The sequence below is a fragment of the Phanerochaete carnosa genome, assembly GCF_000300595.1.
Source record: "Phanerochaete carnosa HHB-10118-sp unplaced genomic scaffold PHACAscaffold_8, whole genome shotgun sequence".
Classification (NCBI taxonomy): Eukaryota; Fungi; Basidiomycota; class Agaricomycetes; order Polyporales; family Phanerochaetaceae; genus Phanerochaete; species Phanerochaete carnosa.
The window spans coordinates 2,156,776-2,181,115 of record NW_006767635.1 but is presented as its reverse complement, the minus strand read 5'-3'; the positions used below and the strand labels follow the sequence as shown (position 1 = coordinate 2,181,115).

Here is a 24,340-nt window from a genome sequence, read left to right as displayed (position 1 = left end):
CAGAAGCACGGTGAAGTGGGTCCGCTTGGCTTCAGCCTCGGTACGCTGACCATGAGTGGTACAAGCTTACACCGACATCAACCGCTGTCAAGCTGAGTCTTACTTCGCCGTGCCGCGTCGTCCTCGACACGACATCGACTGCGCTATCATCTGCCTGACTTTGTATGGCTAAATACGCGTTTTCGCGCGCTAGGTGACGAATTGTCTTTCAAGCCACCGTAGCTGGTCTCGCCTTTCCAGGATCTCGTGGGCCCTGGAGAGCTTGCGGAGAGCGCGGAAACAAGCACACACGTGACGTGTACATTATACGGCGAGAAGTGTATACACAAATATAGATGGTGGAAGCTCTACTACAAATAGCATACCCAAAGCAAAAGGCGAAAAAGCGAGCACAAACGAATAGCGACGCGAACGGCCTACGTTATCGATGGTGGCTGGTCCGCGGGCGGCTGTAATATCGCAGTATCTTGTCCGACGGCCGTGCCTGATGGCTGCATATGGGTGTCAGGGCCAGCGATGCACTCGTAGCATTGCCACACACCGTATCGTCAGAGTATTGCTTGAAATTTGGCCTATTCGTGCCTAATCCGCTGGGGCTCGCGCCCAGATGCAGGGCGATTGAGTTAAACTCGACTTCAGTCAGCTTGTCCCTCAGATACTGTCTCGCATTAAGGCTGGAATAGATATGGTCAGACGTTCTTTGCGGAGCCAAAGAGCAGCGCGTACAATCCCACGACTGAGTTCGCATATACTGTCAGGACGTCAGTAGAATCCCTGAAGAACATAGTTGGTGCTTACATTTGCCCTGAAGTTGGATCAGTCCCCAAAATGCCAGACTCCCGGTCACAAAATTGAACTGCGCGTCCTCGTCAGTAGCGTCCTGTTCGCAAAGAATGAGACGTTCTTACAAGGAAGAGCGTACAAACAGAACCAACCCTACCCGGGAACGCATGTGAGACATAGGAACATCGGCAGGTATTCTGCATCACTCACACACTGAGTACTCCGGTGTTGATTGTGAAGAACATCAGCGTCTGGATCACGCTTCGGGACCTGTATGATAGGTATGTGGGGAGCGCAACACGTGGAGAGCTTATGTATGACGTACTGCTTGAAGCCGGACAGATTCATACCCCTTTTGAGATAGAAGATCATCATCGCGGTATTCAGGAAATCAACGATGGCCGAGAGCGCCTGAGCGACGTTCAGCACGTCCTGAATACCACATTCACGCTTTGTCAGCTTTTCTGAGTGTAACAGGAGTATCCGGCGTACATGCACTACTTGTCTCGCCACAAAATCTGGGAAGGTCTTGAACATGGTTCTATGACAGGGGATTGATTAGCGTCAACTCATTTGACCATGCGCTGCAGCACCCACAGCCACACGTTAGTTGCTGTAGTGTTTATAGTTAAATCCTTGCAATTATTTTCCATAAACTCTCAAATGCCCTCACCGAATCCTGCACCTAGGTGGGCGGTCCGGCTTGTGAGGCGACTCACGCACGTTCAAACACCGAGACTTACCCAGACGAGCCAGAAGGACTATACTCTGCGGGCACACCAAGTACGTGAGTGCCAGTAGTACGTCGCAGCGTCAAAAGCACCCACCAGTGTTCCCACGACGGCATAATTATGGCCGCTTACTATGCAACAAATGAGACGCCATACCGGATAGCGCATGACGTACTACTTACACCGCCATAAACGAAAGATATAGAAACTTGACGAGATGTTTAGTCAGGAGAAAGTGGACTGGCTCGAGTACGACCGTACACACCCCTGACAAAAGCCTATGATAACGTCCTACACAAGCAAGCGTCAAAAAGTCACAGTATGAAGACGAAGAGTAACAGGCTCACCTCAGTGAGGACACTCGACTAAAGCGCGGTGCGGAAGTTAGGATCTTTCGCAGAAGCTGGCCATTTCACCTACCGGGTCACTCCTAGAGAGATGATGTCACAGTTATTGAGACATAGGACCGTTAAGGCGGCCGCTGAGGCTCACCAGATTATCTCCGAAAGCTTCTCCGGGGAGCCAATGTCGGTGACAAAGTATTCGTAGAGGAAGTGGAAACAAAATACAGTGTGCAGCGTCTCCAGAATCCTAATGTCATGGTCTTTAGCACACAATGAGACGAAGAGCCACGTTGCATTGCCCTCACCAAAGTGCTACCACAAAGGTGCGGAGAACTCGGCGATCGTTCTTGTACGCGTACCAGTAGAAGTAGACTTGGGCAGTAAACACACCAAACAACCTGGGCGACCGTCAGCAAGGTAACAACAGAGTGGCAGCGCAAAATGAGACACGGACATAAACCCGATCGAGGTGAAAACAAATAGCGGTCCCATTTGAGACTGGACTGAAGGCTGGGACGGCAGAGGCAGGGCGGCAGGCTGTGGTGCAGCCATGGCCGGCGTTGCGTTGCAGAGGGAGAAGTGCCCGCCCCTTCCGAGGTACGAGCTCTCTCTTCGGGTTTTGAACATCGAAGATCTGATCATCTAATCAACTTCTTTCAAGACACCCGGCCTTAGGCGGCCATCACGACTGGCTTTCATTTGATGCAAGTTGAGCCTGAGGGGGTCGTGAGGAATGATTTTTCCTCCTTCGCTCAATTACGCCATTCCCATGAGCATCCCGCAGCTGGCCGCTGCGATCAAGCTTTACGGCTACAGTGAGGTACTAGACCTGTGCGCGGGGAGTCGCATGATCTTCCAACGCGAACAGTCTAATACTGCTTCTAGCAGCAAGAAAGAGCCGAGGTTCCCCTCCGCGGAAGGCGTCGTAAGGGGCCAGATGTGGCCCTGCGTGATAGGATTTGCGCCCGGGCAGCCGCAGAAGCCCACCGTTCGTCAGCTGGACATGAAGTAGTAGATGTTATGGCAACACGCGTGCAAGCTGCACAACCATCAGAAACGTGGCGCACGATTAACATTTGAGAAATTGCCACTTTTACCAGGGTTTATCTTGTCAAATCACACTACACATACGCTTGCGGATAGCTGCGGGTACTTTGCGCCTCACGCACGCAAGCCACATGATGCGAAGGACCGTGCGAAGTGATCAACAGCCCAGGAACACGTACTACTGACTTTTCTAGAGCGTATCTCTCGCCGTACACACGTCGTGCGGCCCTGCCTTGCGCCAGCGAAGTCGCGCACGAGTCCGTGTGTTCCCTACCAAGAAGCCCGCTCTTCGAGAATTCGCCTTGTCTTACATCTCTGCTTGCCCATTTCCATGAGTCGCAGCACAAGTGGCAAATGATGTATGTCTAACAACGAAACTACAGTACTATGCCGTATGTTTGAGAGCGTGCGCAAACTTCGCGTAGAGACATCTGTGAATACTTACCAAGTGAGAAATCAGACACGGAGCCAGCCCAGGAGGCATCCACGATTCAGATCTTATTGAAACAATTCGCTTAGCTACCTCTAGGTGGTCTCACCCCCGGGGTCCTCAGGTACATTGCCGCATACAATAATTCTATCAAAAGGCGTACTTAGCGCCCACTTTCTGCCCACCGAAGTCGCACACTGTGAGCAGGGGCTGTTTGGCTACCGCAACGAATCTATGGTGTAGAATAGCCTACAAGTAACTGAATGCCTCTTCACACCACGCACGTTTCTTACGGCGCACGCTGTTCTTTATTAATCCTACCCAACGTTTCTTCGGCGCCATTGCGACTAGCCGATGAGCGGTTTGCAGGGGCCCACGTAAGCGTTACGGGCGATGCCCGTTACCGTAGATCTGAGCCTCTTGAGCCAGCCCACCACGCGTGCTCCCGAGGCTTTACGCCCGTCCTTATCCTCGCCTTAGACCGCCCACTGCTTTCCGCCTGGCATTCTCTCAGTCTGCAGCTTCCGCATTTTGCACACACAGAGCCCGAATAATTGCTGGCCGGAATGCGCTGTATCGATACTAAGACAGGAGCACAGCCTGGTAGACGTATTGGCTTTTTGAGTACTAGGCGATTAAGCGGCGGGCTGCTAGACGAGTTCGACTGGGTAGCGTGTACGGCATCTGTCCTGTCCTGGGTGGGCTGGCAGTACTTGGCAACTACCAGGCACCAGTCATCGGCAGCAACGAGCTCACAGCTCGAGTGAGCGCAAGCTGTTCCCACGCCAAGTTAAACCACGTGATTAGCATTCCTCACTTTAACGCCCAATAGTAACAGTTGACGCAAGTTGCGATGCATAACTGCGCTGGCCACGGCCATCGTCTAAGAGTGGCCAAGCATGAACATTTTTCGGCCTCAGGTCTCAACACTTGTTGGGTGACATGCCGTAGCCCCAAAGTGTCCTCTCCCGTAGTCCGAGCATGGCACTTCCTCCTTGGGTCAGATACGTACCTCGCTTATGGAGTCTCATCAGAGTGGGCTGGACGGCCTTGCGGACTACTTGTGCGGCAAACCCTCTTGCGTGCATGGACGAAACACACTTCGTCGACCTCACTCCCATTCACTGGTCGCTTGTACAGGCCATGCTCGCCGCTTTTCGCCGTTTATCTGGATTCTGCGAAGCGAAGGGCAGGACGACCGGTAAGAAACTTGGTACTTCGAATCCCAGGGGCAGAACGCTAAACTCCGAGGAAGACTTGCCCCTTCGTCTGAAATCGCACTCAGTCGCACTCATGCAGCATGTTATGTTTCCGACTGTACCACTTGGAACAACAACAATCTCTCAAAGTAAGCTAAATTTCTCTCATTGCACTCTGTTATTCTGCGTTGGAAAGCAAGTACCTGCATCGTACCGAATAGTAGGAGCGGGTGCCGAACTCTATCGCGTTGTTAACCGAGCCTCGAAAGACACTGGGCGGCCACAATGTGCGTATTCTGCGATTCTCCATGCATACGCGTGAATAACAGTATCTTACCTGTAGAAGTTAAGATTCATGAATTAGCTGAGAAAGCGGCGTCGAGTACCTTGTTCAAATCCGAGAATTGCCCCGTAACGACAATTGTGTAACATTTCCCTTCTCGTTTACTCGTCGTGAACAGACATGCGATTCACTGTAGTTTTTGTATTTATCGATCTGGTACGTGTGTCTGCGGTCACAAGCCTAGGACTCTACCCGCGTACAAAGCAGGATGCATGTGCCTGTGCGTCTACATGGCGTATCACAAGCTGACATGCAGTATGACGTGTGTTGACAGCTCGATTACCACCGATACACCGCCTGCTCGCGTTGGACGATCTGCTCAAGTTACTGAATGCAGACAGGCTGGGTTCGCCGGAAGAGCACTGTGTGCAGGGAGCCGGCGATGTACAGCGGGCTGTGCGGGCAATATATATGCTACGCTTCGCACTGGACATTCGGGAAGCACGACTACGACAGAAATTGATCCTGCGCAAATGGGAGGAGTGATGTGCAAGGCGGTGTCCCTGTGAACTTTGTTTTCACGAGGCAGGGATAATTGTATTGGTATAATGTAGTGATCATAGGCGCGTCCTCCGCCTTTCGCTCGTATTCCCTGCACTCTACTCACACCCTCGCACGTATACAGACTTCCGTTTCCCTGCCTCCTCGTCCCGCAAGATGACCCCGGCTACAGGAGCCGACTTACCCCCAGAATTACTATCGTCTATTCTCAAATTTGTCACACCACATTATATTCATTATGATTTAGACAAACGTCGCCGCTCGAAACACGACCTCGTCGCGCCCAGCCTTGTATGCAGACACTGGTCGGAAATGATCAGACCTGCTCTCTTTCGATACCTCATCTTGCGCAGCCCTGAAGATGTTCGTTTCCTGAAGTGCATCGTCGTCAGCCCTCGCTACATCACCTCATCGCTATCCGGAGCCATCTCGTGTATAGACATCTATCACGATGCTGCTGAGTCCAAACCCTGGCTGCACCATATCCATGGACTTTCAGCCAGACTCTGGACGACGAGTTTCAAGTGTACCGTCACGAATCGTGAAAATGATTCCGCGTCAATAGTCGGTCGTTGGGCCCCATTCGATTCGCTACCTAGCATTACTCCATCCTATGTGCCACTTACGATTCTCACTCTCAACAAGCTGGTCTTCACGAGTACGACCGAGCTCGCGCGACTCGTCGACAGCTTCTCAACGCTCGAAGATTGCCGCTGTGACCAGCTCACTTTCCTCGACCCGTCGCTGGTTGTCCAATCCCGCAGGGCCAGACGACGATCTTCATCGTCCCTCGAGCATTGCGCCATATCGCGGTGCAAGGGGGCAACCCTCTCCTCTCAAGCAACACTCGCTTCTGACATCCTCTCGATCATTGCTCGTTTAGGACTGGACGATCGCATGTGGAACGTAGTCCTCCAAGCACTGCTTGCCTTAGTGCCCGATACATTCGAGAGAGTCCTTATGTGTATTTTTGATGAGAGTGGCAGTATCTGCGGTGCGTCTTCTAAGTTTTGACTAACGCGGATAGTGAAAAACTTACCGCTACTGGCCGTCCCTCATCAGACTGGACGACAATCCGGTGCACTCTCCTCGCTCAAGAAAGCGATGTCTGCGATTATGTAGACGCTGTTATTAAGATATGCCGGCCAAAGTCAGGACCCGGTATACTGTCCCCGCTCGCGTACATCGAGAGGATCACTCTGGTCCTCTCAATAGCGGATGTCGATGCCACGGGATCTCCTCCCTTTGAGGCTTTTCAGGGAGTTGTAGACTCCCCTCACCTGCGCTATCTTCGACTCGCAGCAAGGACACGAAGAGGGCAAGACTACGAGACCATGAAGAATATCTTGTGCTCGGTTCTACGTCGTACGCAGTTGACTTGGGCTCTCGAGTCGCATAAATTGCAGTTCGGGGACTACTACCGCTTCAAGCACAATGATATCGTTACAAGTGCGGACATCCTCGCCGCACCGGCGGAGCATACCATCAACGACACCACGATCACCCTCGATACCGCTGAACAAGCCGAGTGGCTATTGCGCAGTTCCCATCAAAACAAGAAGGCGGAGTACCTGCGGGAGCTCGTAACTGCACGCGCCAGTGAAGCGTCCACAAACAAGAGCCCTGGGGTCGCGCCATCCGGAGAGCAATAGCAGTTTAGGATGTGGGGATCAAGTGGCGCATCTAGGAGGTGGCAGTTTGGTGGCGGACCGGCAACGGACATGAATAGAATTGAAGCCGTTTAAGGGGGCGAAAACAGTGGCTAGAGGATAAGGGACATAAGGTGTAAATTAGATATAGTTGAAATGGTAAGATAACTTCGAGAAAGCGACAAGTCGCAGACACAGAAGGCCCAGGTATGGGGCCTCGTCGAGAGTACTTACCAGCGCCTAAAAGAGCGTACGTTCAGAGATGCAGAAGCAAGCGTCGAAGATGAACTACAGCTTTCGCCGCCGTATATTTTGTGTCAGAGTAAGGATATGATATAAACCTGCTTGCGTGTGTGAACTCAATAACAGCGCCTATTAAACGGGAAATCACGTGATTGGCTGTAGGCCCGAATCCGCCCGAAGCCCCGACGCTGTTGATTGGCTCAATTCACACTTCTGGTCTAACGGGAGATACTGCCATTACGCCGTAGTCAATAAATGTGAATATGTGTACACGAGGAATGGCCGTGTTCGTCGACGTGCAGTACTGGCAAGACTGGGGTAGCTCATCGTGCGTCTCTATTTCGCGCTGTGCTACACTGAAAAACTTTGACCGTCCTTGTCCGCGACTCGCTAGCGCCATAAGTAAGTCTTTCACCTTCTGTTTCCTGGTCGCTCATGAGCTGCGGATCAACATCGACATCGATGACGTAGAGGTGGGAAGAGACGGCGCTTCACTATCTGCCATCGCAGTAACATCTTTGCCGAATCGCTTTGGCTTCGCCTTTCTTGATATGCGCGAGCTTCTCTCCTCCCTCTCTCTTGCTCGTTCGTCTCTCGATCAAATGCCGAAGCCCCCATCACTCAAAACCTCAAGATAAAGTCTTGTGTCCTGTTTGGCGGTCTCCGACGCTCAGCTGCCAACTGGCAAGTCCTGCGAAGGTAGATCGGCCACAAGGTGCGCAAATAGCAGTTCTGAGCTACAGTAGGCCACATTGGTCGACGGGTACGTCCACAACGCTTCGTGATAGGTGCGTAGGCTTATTCGTAGATGAGCCGACCTGATATTTGCAGCTGCTTAATTCTGTCATTCTTTTGAGCTTAGAGAGACGGAAACGCGAGTCCGGCAAGTCATAGCTTGTGTAGCAGATGTCTCTATGACTGACCGCACATAACTCGTCGCACCTAAGATTGCGAAGCTAGTTGCCTAAGTGGCTTCGGACAGACCGACCGACTACTCAACTAAGCGCCAAAGAAGGCATCGTCGGACTCGGTCCCGGGTGGGTATAGCTGATGAACTTCCCTTCAGTTCTCAACGCCCACGACGTGTCTGCTTGTCAGTATGCACAGTTACTAATGCCAAGGCGTAGTGAACTTTCTGTCTCCCCGGATCGGAGAACACTATTATTAATACGGCTGCACAAGGATCACATCGCAGAAGCGGGTAGCCGTTCGCGTGTACTGTCGTCACGGCCTCTAGTGAACAGATTACGTGTGTGGGGTCCTTCAAATATGTCACGTACGGCCTGCAGAAGATATATAGGTCGTGAAACGCGAGCCTCGTTTGCCTTCACAGCTTCAACATCTCATCCATCCATCTGTTCCCGACGCGTCGCGGAAACACACTTATCCAATATGTCTCCCGCGCGTGTAGCCGTCATTGGTGCGGGAGTCGTGGGCCCTGTCGCGGCCATGTTGCTCAAGCAGAAGGGGTACGACGTGGTCCTCTATGAACGTCTCGACTCCCCCTCTGAGGCAGGCCTCGGTCTCGCGTGCGCGCTGTCTCTCCATCTCGCATATGACACCAGCGTTGATACCTCTTAGAATCCAGCAAAATGGACAGGCGGTGCTCGCCAGAATTCCGGGACTCGTCAAACACATTGACGGTCACCCAATGGACGAGTTCCACTTCTACTCGGTCATGCCCGAGGATCCCGGTCTCCTTGGTATCAGCGACCACCCGCGCCGGCATCGTGAGATGAGTGCGCTCGGGTCCACCAGCGTGCAGCGGCCGGTCCTGCATAAACGACTCACCGAGTTCGCGAAGAAGCTTGGGATTCCTGTCAACTTCGGTCACAAGCTTGAGAAGCTCGAGCAGACAGAAGACAGCGTTACCGTTACCTTCGCCAATGGCGTGCAGGAAACTTTCAGCTTCGTGGTCGGCTGCGACGGCTTGCACAGTAACACTCGTAGTTGTCTCTTTGGGGAGACATCTGCAGACTACACAGGCGTGTCTCAAGTGCGTGCCCTCACTACATTGTATACTTAAGGTGCTGAATATCGTCTTACTTCAGTGGGGTGGCTTGTCCCCCACTCCCGAGTTCTGGAAGGGAAAACGCGCACCGGCGGACCTGTACGGAAACGGGGCGCACATGATTGTTGTCCCTGTGAGCGACTCGTTGATGACCTGGGCGTAAGTGTTACGCTCTCTATTTTTTCCATCATACCCTCCTGATGCATGGTCGTACAGGCTTTCCCAACGTGGACCAGAGTTCAAGGAGGAGTGGAGGTCAATCGATGCCGCAGCGGCTGAACACTTCAAGAAAAACTCGCCGTTTAGCCAATGGCCCTTCGGCGCCGGTGAGTTGGTCAGGAACAGCTTGAAGATAGTCAGGGTTGGTGCAGTGTTGACTTTATGCTCTATGTTCGTTGGCTAATTCCCGGCGACAGTATGGTATCTATGACCGCCCAGAGTTGAAGACTTGGTTCCGGGGACGGGTCGTCCTCATCGGCGATGCGGCGCACCCCACAAGCCCCGTATGACCGCACATTTTTCTACCTGTCTGACCATTTCTCATAATTCTCGTATAGTTTCTCGGAATGGGCGCGAATCAATCCTACGAGGACGTCGGCCTCCTGATTGACCTCCTCGAGAAGTACAGCCCCTCGACGGAATCTCCGTCGACGGATACGCTGGCTGCAGCCTTCACAGAGCTCGAGCGGGTGCGTCTGCCACGCACGGCGGACCTTGTCAAGAGGGCGCGCATACAAGGCGAGACGCGTGTCGTCTCGGGCGTCGAGGCATGCATCAAGCGTAACAACTACTACCGCGATGTATGCAATGATCCTGTCAAATTTAAAGCACGTTTTGGAATACTAGTATGAGGTGATATACATCCTTCACACTGTTTGCGTAGACGCTAATCACTTATCTAGTCAGATAATCAGATAATCGTCAAGCTAGAGCATTCGGGAACCTTGCTGCATACCGAGTATGATACTAATACATTTCAAGGTACTCAAGAAGTGCTACATTCTGCGGCTAAACTGCAAGAACAGGATAGTCTATTCACTGGAGGCTGCACTGGCATATCGATAACATTTGATATTTCTTCTTGACGCGAGAATAATCTCATTTAACTCTCAACCGCCCGACCCCGCCGCACAATGAAAGTTCCTAATATTGCTTCCTTGCGTTCTTGTGAGAAATTTTGTCAGAATGGAGCCAGGAACGAGAACGACGACAAGCGGCTAGTGAACACTTCGACGCTTTGCGTGATGCAGATGACTTTGCGCGCTGTGGCTTGCACAGGATTGTCTGTATGAAGCCATCTGGCGCCTGAGACTGTGCGGCGTGAGCACCAGTCGCCGCGTCTGCGTGCATGGTCGAAACCAAAATCCAAATGCCGCACGAGCTCCGCGGACACCTGATCTCAGGCCCGCCTCGCTTGTTGGATGTCGCCGATATAGCGGAACATAAGCGACAGCCGCGGCACAGCCTGACGCTTGCAGCTTGCACGTAGCTTCGGTATGACATGCAATGCACTGAGTTCCCTACATCAAAAGCTTAATGTTCATCGATAGCATTAGTGTGTGGAAGAAAGATGGAATCCGGCGTATGATGAGCTCTCTGCCAGTGAGTCGCAACTAATGGCCCTCCAGAGCGAATCTCTCCGTTTTTGGACTCTTCGGGAATGCCACCACTCCATCGGCATATCGGTGAGCTCTTAGGTCGAGGTGGCGTACTGCTCCGCTCTCTTCGCCCCTTCAAATTGACGCATGATGTTGATCGCTATTACCGCCTACCCGAGGCTGTCAGTTACCGTTGGAAATCGAAGCATGATATATGATACATGACAGGCAGTGTGCCATTGGGAAATGGACGCTCACGTCGGAACTCGCGAAAGTACTTCGAATCCCTACTCAGCCCACGGTATATGAGCCCACACAGCCCATATGAGCAAGTGGCATAGCGGTAAAGTTTGATGTGCAGAGACTCGGATAAAATTTAGCACCTGCATAGGTCACTCACCAGTTTGGCTAACGGTAAATGGAACTGAGCAAACGCCTCGCGGTCATTTTGAGAGGATTATCCCTTGTATAAGATTTTATGGTTCTGAGTACAGGCTGCCATGAGTCCCGCGACAGCATGAGATTTTCGTGTAGTCGTGAAACACATTAAATACAGCATAGATGTCAAATGTACATAGCTACAGATGATATTAAAATTGGTAGAAGAAAGAAACACGACTCTGCGAAAGAATAAACATAAGCATAGCCACGTCCAGAGTGTCACGAGCGACCAACGTGCTTCTCTTTCGTCTTTCTGTCATAATTTAATTATTTTGCTGATTATATGGGCACAGTATTGAACTTTGCATATAGAGCAGAAGTGCCACATACGGAGGTTCGCCATGTAATCCAGCTGACTTCAGCGATTTAAACGCAAGAACAGGCGGACATATGGACTTGATAAGCTTCCTCCGCCTCCTCTGATAGCAGCGCTATTTAGTCTATGATGTGACTCACGTAGCATAGGATTCTTCTCATTAGGCTTTGGTGCTCTCCATATTAACGACGCTGCCAACTTCAGCCGGCGTCGGTTTGTAGCAAAAGTAGATAAGCCCCAATGAGGCAGTTCGAATAGCCGCCAATATCCTTCATCTTGAATCCCGACTTCCGACCTCAGTCTGTCGCGTCCAAAACTTTTCAAATACAGGCGCAGGCATCAATCCACCTTGACACAGGTTCATTAATTGGTTAGACGTTCTGGTACCTTTTCCAAGACTGACTAGTTCTATCACGCTAGCTGCGCTCACCCTAGTCGCCTTCTATATAGGGAACCGCCCGCCATCGGCAAAATTTGATGCGTGGTCCTCCGCAACTATCTTGCGGCGAGTAGACCTCCGAACGCAGTTAATGCACGGTACCCTAACGCGTGAAATGTAGGAAGGCTATATCAGACCGACAGCGAGCGGCGGACAAGCCCTACCTGGCAAAGTACGGAGATCAATCGCCGCTGTGGAGAGGCAACTTCAATCAGCTCCCTGACGCTACGACGGCCTGTCTGGAGCATTGTACGGGCCGCTAAAACATGATCCGGCAATGAAATGACGGTACATGTTAGAAGCGTTAGCTTTGATACCGGAGACTGACGCTGTTCCTGCCGACCTAGTGTGTTCAAACCGACTGTGACAACTGGCCAACAGCACAACGCCGGAACCGGATGATAGGAACGCTGTTCTGCATAGGACGCGCGAAGGCCATGGAGGCTCTGGCGACTTGAGAGGGTAAGCGGACCGGAATGTTGCTCATCATTCTACTCACAAAATCTCCAGAGCAGTCCGTGTCGTGCCTAGATCACCCGCGACCTCCTCGGTAGCTCTCCCATAGGCAAAGCTCCGTGCTCGCGGGCCTAGCAACCCAATTCCGAGGCAATTTTGCGTCATTTCTGAAGACATAGCGTGACTTCCTGCACCACTAAATGGCGGCCCGGCAGCATTGACCGACCTACGCGTTTTCGCGACACCGCTTGCAGGACAGGGCGATGCTCTAAGATACCCTGCCACTCGAGTCTAGCTCCACCTAGCCCAGTACAACTAGTCCCGTACAAGCGAATAGGAACGATCTAAGGCACGCTATCTCTCCAGGCATTGTCTGTGGCCGCCAGCTCATCCGCATCCGCTCTTTCCGTGACAGACAGACGAATCTAAGAAGCGGTTTGGGCGTGCAGGCATCATTTTGTGAGTATGACGCGTGACTAAGCATATTTCTGACTTCGGTCGCTAGAGCAAATATGCTCCCTCCATGCGCTGTCGGAGCGGGTTGTACTGGCGGTGCTGCAGGTTAGACACCGTGCGCACAGGCCTTTTCCCGCCATTCAAAATGTATAAATACTTCCAAGGTCGAGATCAAACCCCCTAACCAATATTCTCTCTAATTCTGCAGTGGAGATGCAGCAAAATCCACTTACTAATCGTCCTCATCGTGCACCCATCATGCGCTACATTGCACTCTGCATTCCGCTCATCATTGCCTCTATGGCCTTTGCTCTTGTCACTGGTGCAGAGGCCCGCACTCTGCCCGACCAGTCCCCTGCCTCTTCTGGACTTTCCCGTCGTGGCAACACCGTCTCTGTACCGGGAGCCAACAACTTCGTCGTTGGCAGCATCTTTGGCGAGCCCCCGAAGACGAGGCACTACAACTTCGTTGTCTCTGAGATGAAAGGCGCTCCTGACGGCTTCACCAAGAACATGCTCGTCGTCAACGGTTGGTGCACGTCGTGGATCCGTCGAGGCAATAGCTGATATGATCCCAGGACTGTTCCCTGGTCCCACTATCGAGGCCAACCAAGGCGACCGCCTCGTCGTGCATGTCACCAACCACATGTCGAACAGGACGTGAGTCCTGAGTTACTCTACCTCGACTGACATTCGTTGACATTTACTCCGCGATGAAGAACTATTCACTGGCATGGCATAGTGCGATATTTGAGCACTGTTACCGACGTCTCTTATAACTAATAATGTCTGTCTTTTTAGCCTCAGAACGGCACAAACTACTATGATGGCACAGCAGCGGTCACAGAGTGTGGTATCCCACCTGGCCAGTCGCTTACTTACGAGTATGTACCTCGCTACTATCTCGTTGTCCTCTCTGACGTCCGCGAGATTTTCAGCTTCTCCCTCGATACATTCTCAGGCACAACTTGGTGGCAGTGAGTGCACGGTGTTTATTTGTCAATAGTCTTTGACTGACGTATATTCCGTCAGTGCCCGTGGGTCTCTGCGCTGAAATTCTTCTTCTTCATGCTAATGACACAATGATCTCGATGCTGACTAATAGATTGTGAGTGCTTCATCGCTTGTGTCTGAGAGCCCTAACGGACTCTGGTATTTAGTGGACACGCAGTATACCGACGGTATCGAAGGCGCGCTCATCGTCCATCCGCGGTCCTACCCTCGCAAGTTTCCGACCTGGGACGAAGATCTCGTTGTCGAGCTGGCCGATGTGTACCATACATTTAGCACCACCATTGCATCCCAAATCCTCTTTGTACGTACCGCGCTGTGCATAGCTTCCGGCAGTATTACTCACTTTGCTTAGGGTGGTGGTACCTTGAACCCACTCCAACTCGAGGTTTCGGACAGCGGCGTAAGTCATCGGCCAAGTTTTGGTACGAGTATACCCTGATAGTCTGACAGGCCATCAATGGCATCGGTCAATACAACGGTAGTACCCGCTACTTTGACGTGAGTTCCTGTATCATGCACTGCATCAGTACCTAGTCTAACTATACAATCTACAGTTTGATCTGAAGCCCAACAAAACGTAAGACTTATCATGACCATAATTGTTTCTACCTTCGCCAACACCTCCCGTAGCTACCGCCTGCGCCTCATTAACGAAGGCTCTGCGGCACAAATTCGTTTCTCTATCGACTACCATGCGCTGACGGTCATCGAAGCCGACAATACGCTCACGGAGCCCTACACAGTCTCTGATCTCACGCTCGGAGTTGCGCAACGCTACTCAGTGCTGATCACCACAAATCAGACGGCTGAGCCTGAGGGAAATTACTGGATGCGCGCCGGGCTCATAAACGAAACTTTTGTTGCGGGTGTCAACACGGACATCCGTGGGATCATTAGATACGGCAACAGCAAGTCTACGCCAACGACGTCAACGGATCCTGGCGTGCCGGGATCGGGTCTCTCCGACCTCAATCCCGCGCTTCTTGCCCCCGCCATCGCCACGACTCTGCCAGATAGCACCAAGTATATAGTCTGGCTTGTAGAGCATACACACATGCTAATCGCCGGTCGCTAGGTTCTACAACGTCAACTTTACTGTTGGCCCCAGGACCGGCGGTGGAACGATTGCCACCATGAACGGCACGGTACGCTGACAGTCCGTTCACTTTGTATTTCGGAGATGTTGACGCGCACTACAGAGCTGGGAGCCGCTCTCAGGCACTTCAACTCTGCTGCAGATTCTAGAAGCGGCCAAGAAAGGCCAGACGTTTGCTCCCGAGGGCCCTAGTTTGGAGTTAGGGAATCAGCTTATTATCACAGAGAACTCGATCCAGGTCGTAGATCTTTTGCTGGTAAGCTGCAGTGGGTTGTATTTGGTCACAGTGCAGCTGACATGCCTTCGCAGGTGAACGTAGGCTTCGGAATACATCCGTTCCACCTTCACGGCCATATGCCGTACATGTAGGGCTTCGTATTTTTTCACATGCCTATACGTCTTGTTGATATCGGCGACTCTAGCCTGGGCTTCGGCAACGGCACATACGACGGGACAGGACTAAACACTGTAAACCCGATAGCGTGAGTGATATTACTTACCTGAGATTCCTCGTCCTATGCTGACAAGATACTCTGGTGTAGCCGGGACACTTATGAGGTCCCCAGCAACGGCTGGCTTCTGGCGCGGTTCGTTACCGATAATCGTCAGTCTTGCTCCTACTGAAGAGATACGCTACCGCTAATTTGTACCTCTCCAGCCGGAATTTGGACCATCCACTGCCGTATGTCCTTCCGTGAATATTCCCTGCGGTGTCTGCTGACTGCCTCTGTCAGATATTGCTTGGCACATGCAGGCCGGTCTGCTTATGCAGATCAACAGTCTGCCGTCCAAGTCGGCGAAGTTCAATATTCCGCCTGCTATCCTCAGTCAGTGTGGCGTTTGAACAGCGTACCTCGATAATGTGGAATGGGCTCTCTATTTATGGCTATAGGGATAGGATCTGTGAACTATCTATGCGGCATCCTTGTGACTTGGAGTGGAGAGAGCATTGTTATGTAGTAGCACACGTTTGTGTCGAGTAATGTAGTACGCTTGCAAGTGATACTGTTGTGCTAATTCTTAATCGATGGAAGGAGAGCATATGGTGCCGTTGAGCAGCAGCGATGCAATGCTACAAGAAGTGGTTCTCGGCGCAATGTAGAACTGAAGGCCGCTTTAAATGTGTTATTACCTGCTCATTTAATGCCGACTGCGGCGTGCGTTCGATCTGTAGATCTCCAGAATGATATAAGAGATGGCACTCCTTTACAAGTATACCTACAAGACGTGACGCCACAAGGCGCTGCAGTGCGCATCGCCTAGAAGGCTGTCCCTGGGGCAGTGTTCCAAGTCGGATATTAGCCGCGCCGTTGTTAGTATATCACGCCTTTGCCGGCTAACGTGCATCGTCCGTCTGGCTCGGCTATGCGCTCCCTCGTTCGAGGATCTGCAGCGGTACGCTCTCTACAACTACTTTGATGCTGACGTCCGATGCACTAGGGGCACGTCTGCCAGAGGAGCTCATCCATGCTATCCTGGTGCGGCTCCGGGACAGCCAGTCTTGGGAGAGACCACCAAAGCGCGGCCTCGCCTCTTGCAGCTTGACCTGTCGCCACTGGGCCAGGCTCATTAGGCCCATGCTCTTCGGAGACCTCACTCTTAGTAATGCGGACGATGTATCCCAACTGCTCGCGTTCCTCGGCGCCCGCGACTTCCTGGGCTGCGCTCTCAGAACCTGCATTCTCCATCTGGATCTTGTCGAAGATCGGGCGCCCCCAGGCATCCCTTGGAGCCACCATTTGCTCCTGAGGTTGAGTGGCCAGGCCCTTCTCGTCAATGCCACATGGACCATAAGGAATTCCCCAGCAGACGATGAGCTCCAGCAGGCACGAAGGCCGTCGTCCCTTCCGTCATGGTGTCTACTCCCCAGGACGCTCCCTACGTCTTCGATACCTCTATTCCACCTTACCTTGTCTGGTCTACATATTCCATCTGTTCGCGGCCTGGCGAACTTCATTAAACACCTCCAAGTCAAGCAGCTTCAGCTTGAAAAGATAACCTTCCTAGAGGCGAACCCCGGATATGTCCTGCATCCGCGATCCTCCCCCCGAACTTCGCAAAGTGACTTCCACGTTTGCATCTTGGACTGTATCAAACAGTCAACAGACCTTCCATTCTGGATCAAATTGGCACATACCCTCCTGGCCAGCCAACTTCGCTTACCTCTTGACGACGACACTGAGACAATGATAATGAAGCATCTCCAGCTTTTTGCATCGCTCCACCAATGCGAAGAAAATATTTCAACATTGGCAGTCAACTATATGCATCTGGGAAGTGACAATCTAACTGTGAGTTTCGTTTCCCTGTTCAAGCTGAGCAGACATGGGAGTATAGAAAATGACGCATCTACAGTATTGCGAATATTACCTGTACAAAACTGGGGCAAGCGCGGGCAGGTTTGCCGAAGTATGCGTCCAGGAAATCGGAGCTGTTGACGACGCCCGTCTATACATCAGCGAAGTCAAGTTGACATGTCCAGACGTGGATAATGAGAACATACCTTCGTTACTCGTGCAGCTAGAAACTGCCCTCCTCGGCATAAACGGAACCAACGTCCCTGCACTGTGCATCAAGTATGATACCATAGATACCGGCAAGGCCCTGATATGCGGCATTTTGGAAGGGCGCGTCTTGACGCAGCTTTGCATGCGGCCGGAACAGGTCTCCATAGGCCTCCCTGGTACTTTCGTCCACCTCACCATCGAAAAAATCCTTTCCGCTCCAACCTATATCACGGAAGGCAACGAAACCTTTCTGCTCAACACTGCTCAGCGCGCCCAGTGGGTGTTAAAGCGAGACGACCTGCTGAAAAGCGCATACTTGCAGGAGCTGCTGCATACTGCCCAGGTTGCCACACCGACTACTAACACCAGCTGTGGGACGGATACAAGTCCGGAAAAGGATCCTGACGATGATGAGGTAGAAGGATTCCGAGAAGTCGCGAAACTTGAGGAGTGGGGGTACTGGGAAGACGAAGAGGAATCAGGAGAAGATCGCGAGTGGGCGGCATCCGGAGAGCGAGAGCTTTGAGTCCTTATCAAACAAGCGAAGTCGGAAGGTTACATAGACCGCTTCACTGAGCCCTTAGGAGAGAATTTGGCGGAGGTCGGAGGATGTGTTAGATAGGAGATTAGCAGCGGCGAACGGACTGGCATGTATTCTTCGATGGCTAACACACGCGAATTTTACCCTAGATGACTTGACCTTGCGAAGAAGCTACGCGTCACTTTGCAATGGCTGCCATGTTACGTGTGTCGGCTTTATTCCTCTTTGAATATCCCTTTAAAATTTAATTTTCATAGCTTTAGACGTCTACATAGATCAGTCGCATTTCCGAGCAGCATTGTGGGCTGGCTGAGCATGCTTATGTGGAAACGAACGCCGCGTGCGAGTTTGCGACTTACGGGAGCATGTACATGATACCAGTAAGCTATATTGGGAGCAAGAGGTGGTGGTGTTGAAACGGCAAGGCGAAAAGCGCGTCGAATCTCATCAGTGGAGCGCGCCCCCGCCATCAGCGGATCAGCGTGATCCGCGACCAGCCATGGCGCCCGTCGTCATTCTCGCACTGTGTTCCAGCTGCGTAATCAGACTATCTTGGATCATCACAGCAATGTAACAAGAAAATAGAGACGATAGAGATATTAACACCATAGTCGAAGCTAGGAGTAGATGGGTGGCATGCCCATAAAAAAGAACGCAGAGTTAGAATCACGTATGCCGACCGTCCAAGGATGCAATTCCACCGCTGTCATCGACTGCTCGCCGTCGCACTCACCCTACATGCGGCTTCCTCTCCTTCTGCGCTCGATAGCCCATATCAACCACCCATAGCCCACCTTATCCGAGCCTATTCTCTAACAGCGCATCCAGGAGGGCTGCTCGTCCCGTAACCAATACCGCACCCGCTAGTCGGAATAACTGCTCGGTCCTCCTTTTCTTTCTACATCTCAGCCCTCAAAATCTCTCGAACCCACCCTGCGGCATCCCCTTCAGTCCCTTGTGCGGCACGTGGCTCCGTTTCTGAGCTTGCGTCCGTCGTCGTTCCTGTCTCCCGGGCGGCGTGCAGTAGCTCTTGAAAGTAGGTGTTCCTTTCGTCGGTCCACCCGCGTAGCAACCACTCCGTGCGCTGGGAGGTGCTGAGCGAGATAGTGCTCCCATCATGACTGATGTAGGTCGGGACGACGAGGATGTCGTCCAGACTAAAGTACCTGACGGCCTTGGAGATATCGATGATGACCTGACGTGTCCACGCACCAAGCTGCGTGAACACGCGCTTTTCAAGTATGTCGTGAATCAGGGCCCTACCGACGTCCTCAGGCTTGCAATATATAATCAATACGGGAATGCGAGGGCCGCTCATGTCAATGAGCGCGGCCTCTAGTTGCTCGAGCGCCGAAGTAAGGTCCGACGCGTCGTCCACGTTTGGACAAGCAAACGTGACTTCGCTGATGTATTGACGTGCGTCGCTACTAGACCTGTTCCGAACGTGTACTTCAGCGAATCCAATTCCGTACAGGGAATGTGTATGATGTTGTGTTGGTGTCTCTCCTACACTTGTGTAACTACCCAAATCAGCCAAAAGAATTGAAAGACATACCGTCATCATCAAAAGCATCTGCGTACACCGCCCTCAACTTTGGACTGTCTTTCTTGCGCCGATGAAGCGACACAAAGAGTTGGAGATACTTCGCCAAAAACACCTCAGTGCTGTCGTCCAACGGCGGGCAAAGTTGGCTGGCGAAGACGAAGTTGGAAAATCCGATCCAGAACGGCAGGCTCGTCAACCCCTCGATGCAGTGCGAAATGGAAATGTTGATGTCCCACGGACGTCGGGGATAGGCTCGTGGACGCGGGACGAGTCCAGCGTTCTCTGGGAAGATAACATTCTTAAGCTCGAGTTCATGAAATTTCAATGATTTGACAAAGTTCATAAGACAGCGAACAGATGGGACTCATAGACAGGACAGTGTGACGTGGTGCAGGGTCACCGAAGACGAGGGTAAAGTTCTGGGAAGTTGACCGGACGGAAGTGACGACAGCTTCGATCGGCCGTCTGCAGAGGCACCTTTTACAGCCCAGTTGACAAAGACATGAGGGAGATGCTGATGCAGCCTCAAAAGCACATGGTGCCCCCATGGGATGCTGGAAGATGCCCGATCCTCAACAAGGTCCAGATTATGGGCACAATCTCTGAGAGCACAGTGCAGGAAATCGGGAGTGCAGAGGAATGCGAGCAGTTGGGAGACGTCTTCGGTGCACATGAGGGTAAGATATCCGAAGAGCATAGGCTTGATGAGCTTGGCCCAGTGACGACAGGTCAGGCTGCACAAGGCCAGGCCGCGCTTGGACTGCTTTCCCCATAATTCGCCGTCTTGAAGTCGTATCAGGATGGCGTGAACGAGCTCATCTGGAAGGAACGTCTTTGATGTGGGCAACATCAGTAATAATCAGTCGGTGGAGAGCACTTATCGTTGAGGATTCTTAAGTCACAGAGTATGGGGACGGACTAAAATTCGAACGACGCGCGTGGAGATGCGTATCGTGAGAAACCCATTTTAAATGCGGTGCGTTCGGCAGGGAGCGGCGCCGTCATGCGGCGCCCCTCTCGCTGTTCGCTCGCTGTTTGTACACTCTCTCATTGGAAGACCGCAGCGGTACGTTATTTGTCTCTGAACCGGTGCTAATGTCCGATGCATTAGGAACACTACTGCCTGATGAGCTCGTCCGCGCCGTCCTGGTGTGGCTTGATGATAACGAATCCGAGACATGGGAAAGGACATTCAAGCGCGGCCTCACGCCCTGTAGCTTGACCTGCCGCTACTGGGCCAAGCTCATTAGGCCCATCCTCTTCAAATATCTTACTCTCGAGAGTGCAGACGACGTATCCCAACTGGCCGCGATTCTCGGCGCACATGACTTCCTGGGCTGTCCGATCGGGAATTGCATAGTCAATCTAACACTTGTTGAAAATCCAACATCCTCCGGCATCCCATGGGGTCACCAGCTTGCTCTGAGATCATACCAACAAGTCCCTTTCGCCAAGGTCACTTGGACCATAAAGGGTGCTCCGACAGATAGTCAGCTTCAGCCATCACGAAAGTGGCCGACGCTTCCGCCCGCTCTGCTTCCCAGGGTACTACCTGCGTCTCCGATACCTCTTTCCCGCCTCGCCTTATCTAATTTGCATGTTTCATCTGCTCGCGGCTTGGTGAACTTTGTCAAAGGGACGCAGCTCAACATACTGGAGCTTGAGAACGTTACCTTCCCGGGGAACCCTGGGCATATCCTTCGTCCACGATCCTCTCCTCAGCAACAACCTCGGCGCATCGACTTCTGCGAGCTCTATATACAGCGCTGTATTGAGAAGTCGACGGACCTTCCGTTCTGGATCAAGTTGTCCAATGCTATCTTTACCGGCCAACGTCGGCCGCCATCAGACAACGACACCGAGGCGCTAGTTACAAAACATCTCAACCTCGTTGCATCACTCCATCAATGCGAGGATAGCATGTCATTGTTGTGGGTCGGATACATGCCCTACTTGAATAGCGGAAATGTGAGTTTCGATCTTCTTTATGTCAATCGGAGTCACAGAAGTGTAGGAATTATTCCAACGCAGTACTACTACGAATACACCCTCTACAAAGCTGGTGCAGAGGGCGCGATCGCGGAGGTGCATATTCCAGCCAAGAGCGGCGCCAACCCACGCATCGTGCGAGTCACGTTTGTATGTCCAGACGCGGATGGCGAGTACCTGTCTTCGCTGCTTCATCAGCTAGAGGCCGCGTTCATCGACATAAACGGTATCGATATCCCTGAGCTGCTCATTAAGTGCGACATCAGAGACTCCAGCAGGGCCTTGGTATGCGACGTACTGGAAGGGCGCATATTGACGCAGCTTCGTGCGCGGCAGCCAAAAAAGGTCCTCATAGACGTCTCGCTTGGTAACCGTGCTACTATTGAAAATATCCTCTCTGCCCCATCATGCATCAGCCACGGCGATGAGACCATATCGCTGAGCACTGTTCAGCGTGCGGAATGGTTGCTGCGCTGGGAACACGAGAGGGACGCCTACCTGCGGGAGCAGCTGCATGCTGCCCAGGCGGCCAAAGCGACAGCGAACACAAGCTCTGAAACAGCACCAGGAGCCACGGAAGGGTCTGAGGACGACATAGCAGAGCGAGCCCAGGGGCTGTGAGGTTCGGGGACGAAGAAGAACAGGGCGAATTCAAGTAGAGCGGGTAGTATTGGGTGTAGGGAGGGATTCGATACGTTGTCGGACAAAGGGCACGAACGGGAAATTGCGTAAACGGCTGCATTGGGCCAGCGGAGGCGGAGGACAGACTCGGACTGGCCCAGATATTTGGATAGTATGTGTACGTGATTCTACTCTGAACAGTATCCCTCCCCTTACGTATACTTAAGTTCCCCTTCGCTCTCGGCTTCTGCCATGCTGCTCATGTTCCGATCTTCCGATTTCTCCAATACGCCCCCCCCCCCCCGGCTTAATTCACTACACTCATGTATCCTTAGTATACCGCCTAGTTATTCAGACGCAACGACGTGCTCTGACCGTGATGGCGAAGAGTAGGGGTTATAATGGCGAAGAGTAGAGGTTATAATAGCGTTTGCTGCGAGGGGGATATCGAGGTGTGATACATATAAGCTGCCAGCGCAGGCAAAGAATGAAGGGAGCGTCAGAGCAAGACCAGGAGCTGCTGGAGATGGAGAAATGTCGGCGAACGAAGTTCAGGGAGTGATTGAGCGGAGGAAAGTGCAGGGACCCTGAAGAAGCTATCGCGGCTCACACGCATGGCGGAATCGAATGACGGGCTCGGGAGTACTCCGCAGTGCGTTCCGTCACTGAACGTGTCCACAGCAGCAGCCGTTTGGTACAACGTATATTACGTTTGAACAAGAGATAAGTACAGGAACCGACCATACTCCGTAAACTCGCGTGTATGTGGTATCAAGCTCTGTGAGTAGGGATACAGACATTAGCAGCGCTATCGTAGCAGTACAGAACTGTACACGTGTGTCCGTAAGCATGTTAACAAGGAATATCAAGCGTTAATCGAAAGCCACGATTTCAGCTCCTTCACCAGTTTCTTCGCCCCGACCTCCAGCTTCTCATCCTTCACTCGCCCGACCTCAACAATTGTCTTCTTCCGCTCTCTCGTCATCAGCACAAGACCAAGACGTCTCGACGAGAACGAGACAGAAAGGGTGTTGAACGGCACCGTTCGCTGCTTCGTCCTCGATGAAGATGCACTGTTCACGGTTTGGGCAATGGTTCCATCTGCATCCGTACTGATTACGCCTTCGCGCAGGCCATATCCCCGCACGAGATCCTCGGTCCGTGCGCGCGGCTGCATGAGATCGAAGAGATCGCGGAAACTCTCATCACGCTCGAGGTGCAGCTCGGATTCGTCCAACCAGACGTCCTCGCGGACCTTTAGAGTTATGAATAGGTCCAGCACTTGCGTTTCACGCTGTAATGAGCGAATTTGTATGTGCGAGTTGGCGGGTTTGGGTATGGTGGACGGGGATGGGGACTGTAGCGGGAAAGGGTCGGAGCTGTATGGTGGGTGGACGAGGGAAGCGTACGCTTGAAGGTACGTCGAACGGAGGACGTGCATACAAGCTACGTATGTTATAGCCACGGGCTACGCTGAGGGACACTGCGGATGCCACTCACCGACATAAAATGCTCTGTTCACCATCCTTAAGCTAACCGCGAGCCAGTGCAACGTCTTCCTCTGCTTTTCCAAACATGACGCGTTAGTGAACGTCAAGTATACGGTACGCAAAAGTAGATGCGAGGGCAGATTGCCCAGCGTAGGTCTCTCTCGTGAGCTGTACGGGAACGGCGGTGGGAAGGGTGGAGCAGCATTTCCGCCAGGAGAGTACGGCGGAGGGGGAGGAAGACCCGGCATTTTCTCTTCAAGAATGATCATTTCGAGATGTAGATGACAGAGAAGAGTTATAAGTGAGCGTAGGCGTGTGATGGATTCGTCAGAGGCGTTCGGTGGTTGCGGAAGTATGGCAAGAATGTCGTCGTTTCTAAATGGGGGTTGCTGCGGATGAACAGGTGCTGACGGCGACTAGATATGCATCTGCAACCCAGTAGTATGCATGAGAAAATGAGCCCTAAAGGATGCAGCAAAGTTTGGAATCGTAAAAGGAACGAAGATGCACAAGGTCGCAGATGAGTCCTCTTCGTAGGACAGACAGTGT

At 52.3% G+C, this 24,340-nt stretch overlaps 8 protein-coding genes across 8 annotated transcripts; 5 read left to right on the top strand and 3 right to left on the bottom strand.

Annotated features, from left to right (window-relative positions):
- Window positions 1-272: 272 nt before the first annotated feature.
- PHACADRAFT_212071 (uncharacterized protein) lies at window positions 273-2,442 on the bottom strand. Its single transcript, XM_007399131.1, has 19 exons — window positions 2,313-2,442; window positions 2,164-2,256; window positions 2,007-2,105; window positions 1,935-1,944; window positions 1,862-1,879; window positions 1,780-1,805; window positions 1,697-1,722; window positions 1,611-1,645; window positions 1,527-1,551; window positions 1,457-1,468; window positions 1,381-1,396; window positions 1,276-1,324; window positions 1,109-1,215; window positions 994-1,053; window positions 909-936; window positions 799-856; window positions 727-751; window positions 542-674; window positions 273-491 (listed from the first exon to the last, which is right to left on the bottom strand). Exons 1-19 carry the CDS (start codon window positions 2,408-2,410, stop codon window positions 417-419), a joined length of 993 nt encoding a protein of 330 aa, XP_007399193.1. The 5' UTR covers window positions 2,411-2,442; the 3' UTR covers window positions 273-416.
- Window positions 2,443-5,639: 3,197 nt separating this feature from the next.
- PHACADRAFT_126976 (uncharacterized protein) lies at window positions 5,640-7,208 on the top strand. Its single transcript, XM_007399130.1, has 2 exons — window positions 5,640-6,340; window positions 6,406-7,208. The coding sequence occupies exons 1-2, from the start codon at window positions 5,691-5,693 to the stop codon at window positions 7,028-7,030; spliced, it is 1,275 nt and encodes a 424-aa protein (XP_007399192.1). The 5' UTR covers window positions 5,640-5,690; the 3' UTR covers window positions 7,031-7,208.
- Window positions 7,209-8,662: 1,454 nt separating this feature from the next.
- PHACADRAFT_100160 (uncharacterized protein) lies at window positions 8,663-10,132 on the top strand (the record flags this gene model as incomplete). The annotated part of the gene is made up of 6 exons (XM_007399129.1): window positions 8,663-8,799; window positions 8,852-9,266; window positions 9,322-9,440; window positions 9,498-9,642; window positions 9,698-9,784; window positions 9,839-10,132. The coding sequence occupies 6 exons, from the start codon at window positions 8,663-8,665 to the stop codon at window positions 10,130-10,132; spliced, it is 1,197 nt and encodes a 398-aa protein (XP_007399191.1).
- Window positions 10,133-13,245: 3,113 nt separating this feature from the next.
- PHACADRAFT_100787 (uncharacterized protein) lies at window positions 13,246-15,941 on the top strand (the record flags this gene model as incomplete). The annotated part of the gene is made up of 17 exons (XM_007399128.1): window positions 13,246-13,516; window positions 13,566-13,647; window positions 13,707-13,728; window positions 13,789-13,871; window positions 13,926-13,964; window positions 14,125-14,302; window positions 14,354-14,401; window positions 14,452-14,499; window positions 14,556-14,578; window positions 14,632-15,024; window positions 15,077-15,146; window positions 15,201-15,353; window positions 15,407-15,462; window positions 15,520-15,579; window positions 15,640-15,701; window positions 15,756-15,779; window positions 15,832-15,941. 17 exons carry the CDS (start codon window positions 13,246-13,248, stop codon window positions 15,939-15,941), a joined length of 1,722 nt encoding a protein of 573 aa, XP_007399190.1.
- Window positions 15,942-16,671: 730 nt separating this feature from the next.
- Window positions 16,672-17,535, top strand: PHACADRAFT_149790 (uncharacterized protein; the record flags this gene model as incomplete). The annotated part of the gene is made up of 1 exon (XM_007399127.1): window positions 16,672-17,535. The coding sequence occupies one exon, from the start codon at window positions 16,675-16,677 to the stop codon at window positions 17,533-17,535; it is 861 nt and encodes a 286-aa protein (XP_007399189.1).
- A 2,132-nt stretch (window positions 17,536-19,667) lies between these two features.
- PHACADRAFT_261515 (uncharacterized protein) lies at window positions 19,668-20,602 on the bottom strand. Its single transcript, XM_007399126.1, has one exon. It carries the CDS (start codon window positions 20,539-20,541, stop codon window positions 20,056-20,058), a length of 486 nt encoding a protein of 161 aa, XP_007399188.1. The 5' UTR covers window positions 20,542-20,602; the 3' UTR covers window positions 19,668-20,055.
- Window positions 20,603-20,760: 158 nt separating this feature from the next.
- On the top strand, window positions 20,761-22,534 carry PHACADRAFT_261514 (uncharacterized protein). Its single transcript, XM_007399125.1, has 2 exons — window positions 20,761-21,659; window positions 21,723-22,534. Exons 1-2 carry the CDS (start codon window positions 20,787-20,789, stop codon window positions 22,299-22,301), a joined length of 1,452 nt encoding a protein of 483 aa, XP_007399187.1. The 5' UTR covers window positions 20,761-20,786; the 3' UTR covers window positions 22,302-22,534.
- Window positions 22,535-22,980: 446 nt separating this feature from the next.
- PHACADRAFT_261513 (uncharacterized protein) lies at window positions 22,981-24,337 on the bottom strand. The gene has a single exon (XM_007399124.1). It carries the CDS (start codon window positions 23,740-23,742, stop codon window positions 23,167-23,169), a length of 576 nt encoding a protein of 191 aa, XP_007399186.1. The 5' UTR covers window positions 23,743-24,337; the 3' UTR covers window positions 22,981-23,166.
- Between the last annotated feature and the right edge of the window lie 3 nt (window positions 24,338-24,340).